This window comes from Chenopodium quinoa, unplaced genomic scaffold (assembly GCF_001683475.1).
Source record: "Chenopodium quinoa cultivar QQ74 unplaced genomic scaffold, ASM168347v1, whole genome shotgun sequence".
Taxonomy (NCBI): domain Eukaryota; kingdom Viridiplantae; phylum Streptophyta; class Magnoliopsida; order Caryophyllales; family Amaranthaceae; genus Chenopodium; species Chenopodium quinoa.
Genome location: NW_018745003.1, coordinates 202202 through 212381, shown reverse-complemented (window position 1 = coordinate 212381; position 10180 = coordinate 202202). Strand labels below are relative to the sequence as shown.

The 10180-nt window shown below is 42.5% G+C and overlaps 1 protein-coding gene across 1 annotated transcript; it reads left to right on the top strand.

Annotated features, from left to right (window-relative positions):
* Positions 1-1742: 1742 nt before the first annotated feature.
* Positions 1743-4139, top strand: LOC110708101 (serine/threonine-protein phosphatase 7 long form homolog). The gene is made up of 6 exons (XM_021886211.1): positions 1743-1923; positions 2035-2600; positions 2654-2788; positions 2874-3101; positions 3209-3643; positions 3723-4139. The coding sequence occupies exons 1-6, from the start codon at positions 1743-1745 to the stop codon at positions 4137-4139; spliced, it is 1962 nt and encodes a 653-aa protein (XP_021741903.1).
* The last annotated feature ends 6041 nt before the right edge of the window (positions 4140-10180 follow it).

Here is a 10180-nt window from a genome sequence, read left to right as displayed (position 1 = left end):
TAAACATCTTCTTTGCTTTTATGGAATTGCATACACTTAATTTTGCTCGGACTTATTAGTCATGGTATGATTCAAGTTCTATAATTATACTGATCGAATCTATAGTAATACCGGCAAAAATAAAGGGAATAAATAATTACCTTAGGTTAAGAAAAGATTCCTCGTCAAACTACTTTAATTTTTAATATAACAAGTTAGTTCTTTTTTAATTTACCTTATTACTATATAAGGTAAAATGTACGTGTAGTGATGCACCATACATTGGTGTCATGGTGTGTAATGAATCTCAAAAAGGTAATGAAATAATTAAAGATCAGATGATAATCTATTTTATAAGTTGAAAAGGTATATGAAACAAAATTTGGAGAATAATTTTATACATTAAGAAAAAAGAAATAGATCACGTAACAATAACATGGAGGAATTTAAATTTGATACGTATTGAATTGTATAATTAAATGTAGCATATTTTTTGGGAAAAAAGGGTTATGGAATTGTAGGTTTTGTTGCACTTTTGTGGCGTATATAGTAATAGTAAGGCTGCAGTAAGTTATGGTGAGCTGGGGAGATGGGGGATGAGTTGTAGCTTGCTAGGAGAGAGAAGTACATAGCTGGCTTTGCTTGCTATACACATCGACCTTTCGTATCTCACATGCCTATACATATTATACTCGACCTGTCTATTTTATATCTTCTGTCCACTTAACTAATTCTACCTCAATACGTAGTATCAATATCGCACGATTTACGAAATTGAGCCTAATTGAAAAACAATTTACGAAAATAGACGCGTGGCAAAACTATTTACGAAACTGAGCTTCAGAGGTAAAACGCTGACTCGGTCAGCGTTTTATTCCTTTTTATTTTATTTTTTTAAAATTTCGTATTTTAAAATGCCAAATTAAAAAAATATGAAATACAATGAAACGCTGACTGAGGCAGCGTTTTTAGGTAGGTCCTAAAACGCTGCCTGAGGCAGCGTTTCATTAACAAGGGAAAGACGCTGCCTCAGTCAGCGGTTTTCGCTGGTATATTGCCACAGAAAACCGCGACATCACATATTCACTCTACTTCAAACTCTCTCAAACTTGCTCAAACTCTCTAAAACGGATATTCCGTCGTTGTACTAGGCCTCCCCGCCACCGGAAAGTGTGCTGATGCCGCCGCCGTCGCCGCCTTGTTGGTACTCTCTCTCAAACTCTCCTCTTCATTTAATGACATTGTTGGTACTTCTCTTTGTTTTTAAAATTTTAAAACCTAGGTTAGTTTGATAATTATATACTACATTGTTTTAATTTGATAATGTTGTTGATTATTCTAAGTTAGTTTGATGTAAATTGATAATTATGTTGATAATTCTAAGTTAGTTTGTTGTAATTTGATAATACTTTAGTATAAAAGCCCTAAATTGATGTTAGTTTAGTAAGAAAGTTTATGATGAAATTGTGGAAATGTTTGGTAAAAATGTTGAAAATGTTGATGAAATTGTTGATATTGTTGATGAAATTGTTGTTTTAATTTGATAAAATAGCCTACATTGTCGTTTAATTACGAAAATTATGTTATGTAGAATACGTTGGTTGTTAGTGTGAATATGTTCGTTGTGTACTTTGTTTTGGTTGTTATGTGAATTGGAACAATGATGGTTAATTATGTTTGTAGTGTGAATTTCTTGGTTGTTATTGTGCGAATTGGTGGAGATTGCATGCAATTAAGATGTGTTTTTGGTTGTTGTATAGAATATGGCTGCACAAAACGCAGCTTTGTTATGCCGATGGGGGGGGGGTGAATTTGTGTCTGATGGACCGAATGTCCAGTATAGTGGTGGAAATATGGAACCATTGCCACTTGGACCAGACATGACTTTCAACGATCTGATGAACAAGGTTCATAGCATTATTGGCTTAAACCGACCGAATGATTGTAACAGTTGGATTTTTAGATTGAAGTATGAGATTTGAAATTCTGTATTTTTTTATCGCTTATATGTAATTTTTACTTTTTAATTGTTGGATTATAACTGTTTATGAACAGATACCATGGACACCCGAGATAGGACACCCGGACCCACCGACCCTTCTGTCCTTACACTACAGGACACACATCGTAGCGTTGACATTTGGAGTCAGTCGGTTGATCCGGCGGGCATACTGACATGCAGGCACTACACTGTCGCGTTCCTTGGCGATTGGGTTATCGATCCCCGCATTCTGCCTTTCGTGGAGTACGCTGGCTTCATGGGTATACATCGGATGACGTTCAGAGAGGTCGACCCAGCGCTTGTTACTGCGCTTGTGGAGAGATGGAGGCAGGAGACGCACTCCTTCCATCTACCTGTTGGGGAGGCGACCGTGACGTTGCGAGACGTGGCGATACTCACACGACTTCCCATTCATGGGAGTCCGGTGTCTGGATCTGCGTTGGCCGATCCCCCCGGTTATGTAGCTCAGGTTCTCGGGGTTCAGCCAGGACCGGACGATATCAGGGGCGGCGGATTGAGGACCGGCTGGATACGCGACACTTTTCGTGTGTTGCCTGATGGTGCTGTTGAGGCCACTATTGCGAGACATGCTCGAGCGTACCTTTTTTGCTCATCTCGGGTGTGTTGTTCGGTGTCAAGAGTGGCAGCCATTTACAGATCATTTACCTGCAGCTGGTAGACCACGACTGGGAGCATATTCGTGGCTACAGCTGGGGCAGTGCTTGTCTGGCGATGTTGTATCGCCATCTGTGTAGAGCATCCTGCCGGGGTTCTCGTGAGATCAGCGGACCGTTATTTTTGCTTCAGGTAACCTACCTATCTGTTAACAATTTAATTCGGAAAGTTCTTACTTAGTTTACAATTAACCTAGTTTTGTGTGTTTGATGTCCAGTATTGGTCTTGGGAGCACATCCATGTAGGCAGGCCAGGTAGGCCTGCTATACATCGTCAGGGGCAGCAGGATCAGGACCAGCAGTATGAGCGGTACATTCCTCCACCACGGCCTTCCGCTGACGAGGCGTACGCTTGCAGATGGGCGGTCCCCAAGCTGACATATGCGCATGCGGCGAGGGGCCTGCCGTACTACCGAGACGCCCTTGATCGACTGACCGAGGATCAGGTGAAATCTTTAATTTGTTTATGAAATTGTTATTTATTATGTATACTCTTAACATATTTAATATGCACTAACCTGTTTATTATGTTACTTTTTATGTGTTATCGCAGATGACATGGGACCCGTATGAAGCTGATTTAGTTGCTGTCATGCCTCCACATCTGCTAGATCATCAGGCGCAGTGGCGTTCTAGGGTCCCCCTGATCTGTTTTGAGGTCGTCGAGGGTCACCTACCAGATCGAGTCATGCGACAGTTTGGACTACGACAGACTGTCCCCCAGCAGTGTGACACTAGTGCCCGGCTGCACCGCATTGACCGTCGGGGAAAGAGCGACAGGAACTGGCGGACGGAGCATGCCCAGTACATTGACTTGTGGCATCGACGGTTGGAGTTCGTCGTCACTGGTGACCCCATCCACGGCGTTATGGATCCATACGATCCATACATGGAGTGGTACATGCGGATTACACGACGTTTCATCAACCCCAGCTACACACCGCCATCCGCACATTACCATCCATCCTTTGACGTGATCAGGGGATATGTAAGTGTATTTGATTAACTTATTTTTATCAATTTTAAATTTGTATATCATTCAACTAACTCATCCTTAATTACTGCAGGCGTTGGATATGACGGTGATGGTTGACGCACTGTCGGACGTCCTTCCAGGCATACCTGAGCCGCCCAGAGCACAGGTCGAGCGGGTGCGAGATATGGGCATGGCTACCTTGCAGAGATATGGTCACGCCTATCTCGTCCACCCCCGGGACGATCATGGCGGCCACTCTAGTCACTCACAGTTCGAGGCTGGCCAGAGTAGCTGTGGGGGTGATCCTGCGTCATTCACGGGCGCAGAGGAGTACGACATTCGCAGTTTCGTGCCCCTACGTCATCCTGATGACCCATCTTCCAGCCAGCTGACTCCGCCAGTACGCCCGAACCCATTTACCACGGTCCGTCAGTACAGCTGTCGTCAAAGGCCGAGAGTGGACATACAGGATAGAGAGCCGTTACACCAAATTGATGAGTCAGAATAGGATAGAATTATCTGATTTATTTGTTGTAATGACCTTCTCTAGTTTGTTGTACATAACACTTACATTACATTATTATTTTAATAATTATTTGAATGAAGTCTTGTTTGAATTTCAAATTCCTTATTTGTCCACGTTTGACTCATTTCGTTCAAAATAAATTGTGGATGTGGAGGTGGTGGATGTGGAGGAGGATGGGTGGTGGAGGTGGTGGATGTGGAGGAGGAGGGTGGTGGAGGTGTTGGAGGATGTGGAGGAGGAGGGTGATGGTGGTGGTGGATGTGGAGGAGGAGGGTGGTGGTGGTGGTGGTGGATGTGGAGGAGGAGGGTGGTGGTGGTGGTGGTGGATGTGGAGGAGGAGGGTGGTGGATGTGGAGGAGGAGGGTGGTGGATGTGGTGGATTTGGAGGAGGAGGGTGGTGGATGTGGAGGAGGAGGGTGGTGGTGGTGTTGGATGTGGAGGAGGAGGGTGGTGGAGGATGTGGAGGAGGAGGGTGGTGGTGTTGGTGGATGTGGAGAGGGTGATGGATGTGGAAGGGGGCTGCATTGGCTGCTGTTGGGGGCCTGCTGTTGCTGCCTTCAACCAGCAGATAAAACGCTGACTGAGGCAGCGTTTTATGCTTAGGTGTAAAACGCTGACTCAGTCAGCGTTTTTCTCTGTTATGGATACAAGAAAAACGCTGACTGAGTCAGCGTTTTACTGTATTTCCAATTTTTTTTTTAAAATTTGTATTTCACATAATACGAAATTTTATAAAAAAAAAATAATAACCAAAGGTAAAACGCTGACCGAGGCAGCGTTTTATGTCAGAAGCTCAGTTTCGTAAATAGTTTGGCCACGCGTCTAGATTGGTAAATTGTTTGCCAATTAAGCTTACTTTCGTAAAAAAATCCATCAATATCTATCATATCTAAGGTCTAATAACCTCTGTCCAAAAATGAAAGATCGTATAACCTTGTTACTAATGTATAAAGGTAATGATATAATTAAGAAGTTTTTTTTATATCGAAGGTGACCACAAACAAGTTTGACCGAAACGCGCATGAATGTTAAGACAAGAGTTCTAACTTAAAAGGTTTAATTTATACACCTTTCAATGGGTTCCTTATGGCTTTTAAAAATATACTTGTATTGTCTAGTTAAAGAATAATTGATCGACCTTGATTAGAAGAATAGTTCATAAATTCTTTTAACTCTCTAATCTCTCATTAGAGTACCTTAGTTAAACACACCAAGTATATACTATTTAGTTTGGTATTAAGAGTGGCTCTGTCATCTCTTTTTACCCAAAATAGTTTTATTAATTAGTTACTATAATAAATTGATCACTTCATATTGAAGTACTTTGAAATCAAATCACTACATATGAGATGCCTGACATACCACATACATGGTTCGACCTTTGGTTTATCTATAGGGTCATATGATTAATGTTATGTTTCTCTAAATAGAAAGATGCCAATTGTTTAAATAAATCAGATTAATATATAATTAATTAGAAACACTAAGAAGATCAATTTCACTTTGTATACTAACCAAAAGATTGGAGCTCATGAAATATATCCAATTTGTTATATAGCTACCTGGCCTAATAATCCCTCCAGCCCAGTTTAGTTGTCACTTTTTGTTGAAATTCCAAAATTGTCGTCAAGGTTTATCTAAGAATAAACCAAACAGAGGAGTATTTTGTGCAAAAGCTAAAAATTGTGATCGATATAATTGTAAATTTGAATGTAATTAATTATCGTACATATATAGGGTATATTGGTACCAATATTCAACCGAATGAGACCAGTGTATTTAATTATTAAATTTAATTAGAAAGTAACATGTTATTTTGAATACCTAACACAGGGTAGGTCGGGAAACACTTTTCTTTGTTAAACATGTAGTTTTCAATATATTATCCAATTCAAGCTAGCCATACATGCTAACAAATCATGTACTCCTGCCTTCGGGAAATTCAAAGTCATGCAATGTTTTCTAATTTAGAGTGACAGAAAAACACTATTCACATTTCTCTTCTAACTATAAAATGATTCATGTCATATTAACGTTTATGAACAATTGGAAAATTGTCCATAAATATGATTTGAGGGAAGTATACATATTATTTATGTCATTCAATTAAATTTGCTATGAGAAAGAAGACCAACAAACAAAGGTTTCATTTACCTTGTTACAGTTAAATGTTTTACAAATCAAATCTAATACAAAAAGGGTGTGTAAAAATTTAAAACAATACATGTATTGTCACATCAAACAAATACGTTGTATAATATGTATAATACTGTTAGGGAAAGCTGAAGTTCAAGCACTTTCTTAAAAGAACTTGCATTAAGCACAATCAAAAGTTTACTAAGAAAGAAAGAGACTGCTGACTGCTTGCTCAAAAATGGTAAGCATAGGATCGGAAATAGTATGTGAGCCATTACTATTATTTCAAAGTATTATTTTTTGGCCTACTTTGTATTTTTGTGCTCTTTTTAATTTGTAGGAACTTGCATTGAAAGTTCAAATCAATGCAATCTAATTTGTTAAAACTTAAAAGTAGAGATCCCAAGTGAAAAGTGGACTAGGATTCTCTATATTGGGGTGCTTACACGTGTCCCAATAACTAAATAATGTTTAATGGACCCCATTTTGGAGTTGGAAATACAATAAAAGGTTATTTAAGAGATGCTATCAGTTGCTTTACATTAGTATCTATCAAACCCTTAACACAGTACATCATGCATTATTTATAGGAGACAAAGCAAGGCTCTGTGTATCACTCAGTCAACACCTATCATGGACATATATTTTATATAATTCCCCAAGATTTTAGGCATCTTGCCTTCTAAACAATACTATACTTCAACTTTCCTATTAACCTTGTATCGTACACACACATAGATATATAAGTGTTTCGGGTGAAAACAATGGGACCTTGCCGAAGGTCCGCTGAAATGGAGAAGACTGGATACGATCCAAGTTATGTTGGGCCGAGGATTTCCTGCACAGTAAACACACGTAAACTAGCCTCGGGGGTGTTGCCGAGGAAGGCCCCTCCGATGCTAAAGTCAGTACAATGTGTAAGAAGAAGACACTATGCAAGTGAGTTTGTTGCTTGAGGCTTTTGTGGAATATCTCAGAATGTATGAACCTCTGAATCTATGAATGAATCAGAATATGAATCTCTCCCCTTGAATGAATCAATATGATGGCTTTTATACCTCATCATACATGGAGAGGTTGGGCCTAAGCCCAATTGGCTTGCTTTGTGGGCTGACCTTTGACTTTAGCACAATTGGAGAGTTGAACCTTGACCTTGGGCTTTTAATTGGATCATTTAGTGCTTAGGCCCAATTGGACTAAATTGGACCCAAACAACTTGCCCCCCAGACCCGATTCGGAAGGATGACGGGTCGGGTTTGATTTAATTCAGAAAAGGAGGGAAGTAAATGATTTAATTAATCCAAAAATTTGAATTTAAACCGTAATTAATGAGATAACAACGATTAATGATTGTGGAAGTTGGACGGATAATGGGCAGTTTAATCACAAGATCATGTGTTTAACGGTTACTTAGTGGAGTATTTAAGAGAAATTAAAACGCAGACTCCTCGTATCCCGTACCTGGAGATATAAACAGAGGCGCGTCATCTCTCCTCACTTCTTCACCAACACAAACCCAGAATTCTCGAGAGAGAAACCAAGAACCCGCATCAAAACTTCGCAAATTCCCCGAGCATTAAGCTTAGAAACTGAGACTTGCCACTACGAACTCGTAAATCGGCAACTTTCGCTTCAGATTAAGGTAAATTCCTTTGATTTCAGTTTATTTTTCTTCGAATTCGAACTCCTTCCCCTTTTCTTTCGACTTTTTTCTTCGAAATAATCAATGGCAAGAGGAGTTAGAGGTAGAGCCCGTGCTCCAAGAAGAGCAAGGCCGATTCCCGATCCTAGGAACAGGATTGGGACCTGGAATGGTCAAAGGCCGGAGTCGGACCCTGCTGAAGGGATTAGGGCGACTCCCCTTTCCTCGGCTCCTCCTCAGAGAACGGAGGAGCCGAGCGCTTCTAGACGGGATGATGAAGTTCCCGCTGTCCTTTGGGATATCCTCCCCGGATTTTCAGAATGGGAGAATGCCGAAGTTGCTTCGGCCATGATAAAGAACCGCCCCTACCCATGGTGGGTGGAGAATGCCGATCAATATCGATTTGCCGAGCAAATTGAGTTGCATTACGGCATTTTTGAAGCTGATGGATATTGGTGCCGAATGCCCTCGGCCTCTGATAGAATCCATCGTCCACCCCCGGGGTATGTGGGGGTGTACACAAGACAGCTTCAGTATGGGCTGAGGTTCCCTTTGGACGTATTCGTCCGAGACTTGCTGATCCATTACAACATCTCTCTATGTCAGTTAACTCCCACTAGCATCCGAAGGGTGATGACATACTTATGGGTCTGCAAGTTCTTCAAGTACGTGCCGAACCTGCACTGCTTCAAAAAGCTCCATCGGCTAGTGCCAAATATTCAAAGTGGGCACGGAAGCCATGGTTCTGGGTGGTACCGGATTGAGTCCCGGCCCCAATACCTAACCATGTGGCCAAACGACTCTTCAGACAATGGATTTGGGTTAGGGCACCCACAGATCCGGGCCACCCTTGTGTCTTCAGCGCTCCCCGGTACCTCGCTGAGCCTGATCCCGAAATGGGAAGTCTAGGTCCCCCCGCAGATAACGGGGCGGATCCGAACCTGGATCAGCAATATATCTTCGGCAAGCTGCCGAACCGGGGGGGCAGTGGCCGAATGCAGCATATCCCGGAGACTTGGCTCCCCGATACGCATTACGTTTTCCAAGAGAACATGCTAGCAGCTGTTGGCCTCAGCCGAAAGTTTAAGGATGGTAAGCTTCTTCGGCTGGGGCCGAGGCTTTATAACTATCTCTTTTTCTTCTCTCGCTTCGCTTTTTTATGCTGTGCCAACCTATCTGAGCTAACCTTTCCCCTTTCCTTTTTTCAGAGCGGGACGAGACCAACGTTGGCATTAACTACGCTCGTCTTGGTGTCAACCGAGAACGAGTTGTAACTGAACGGGCCCCGTCTATCACTGAGCCGAGGCATAGGGAAGTTCATCTAGACTCTTCCCACTTCCAAATTGAGGCTGTTGCTCTGTATCAGAGGCAGAAGCCTTGGTGGAAGAAGAGAGACCCCTGGTTTCAGCTGCTGGACGAAGAAGCTGAAGCTGCCCGCACAGCCGAAGAGGTTGCACGGGTTCTCGAAGCTTGCGAAGGAGGAGAAGGGTCCTCCAGAGCTGCTGAAGCCGAAGCTGCAGCTAGAGCAGCTGAAGAAGACGAGGCTTTGCTGAAGACCTCAGTGAGCTTTCAGACAACTTTTTCTTTTTTCTTTTCTTTTCTTTTTTTTTTTTTTTTTTTTTTTACTCACATTCTTCTTCCCCCCTGTCTGTTACAGTCTGAAGAGAGTAACAGACACAGAGAAGGCAAAGCTCCTGCTCGTCCCGAAGACCAAATACAAGGAGAGTCTTCAGACTCAGATATGGACGAGCAGCCCCTTCTGAAAAGGCGCCGAAGGATGGCCATCATCGGCCCTCATGACTTTCAGCGGAGGCCGATGACCATCGGCGTCGCAATAAGGGAACCCGAGGAAGGAAACGGATCGCCGAGGGTTCCCCAGCCACCACCCCAATCACCTCAAAAGACCCCTCCGCCACCTCCTGAGATGGAGGTGGATCAGAAAACTCCCGAATCTAAGGGAGGGGTCCAAGAAGAAATTAAGAAGAGTGCTGCTGAGCACGAAAATAAGGATGCCGTGATGTCCAGTGCTGAGGGCTTCACGGCAGACATCGCAAGAGAGGTTGAGGCTTTCGTCCTCACCCCTGAAGAAGAGGAGGTCATAGTAATTGACTCCTCTGAGAAGGATGATGCTGAGCCATCCAAAGCTAATCAAGCTCCATCGTCATCCTTCCCTTCTTTCCAGACTTCTGCAATCTGGAGAAATGGGTTTCTCGGCCCCCCGAATTCCAATCCCAGACCACATCTG

Excerpts from the sequence above, each read along its gene's own strand:
- LOC110708101 (XM_021886211.1), top strand. The coding sequence starts at position 1,743 with ATGGCTGCACAAAACGCAGCTTTGTTATGCCGATGGGGGGGGGGTGAA. Across the intron at positions 2,601-2,653 it reads ACCTTTTTTGCTCATCTCGG|CTGGTAGACCACGACTGGGA; the intron begins GTGTGTTGTTCG and ends ATTTACCTGCAG. Across the intron at positions 3,102-3,208 it reads ATCGACTGACCGAGGATCAG|ATGACATGGGACCCGTATGA; the intron begins GTGAAATCTTTA and ends GTGTTATCGCAG.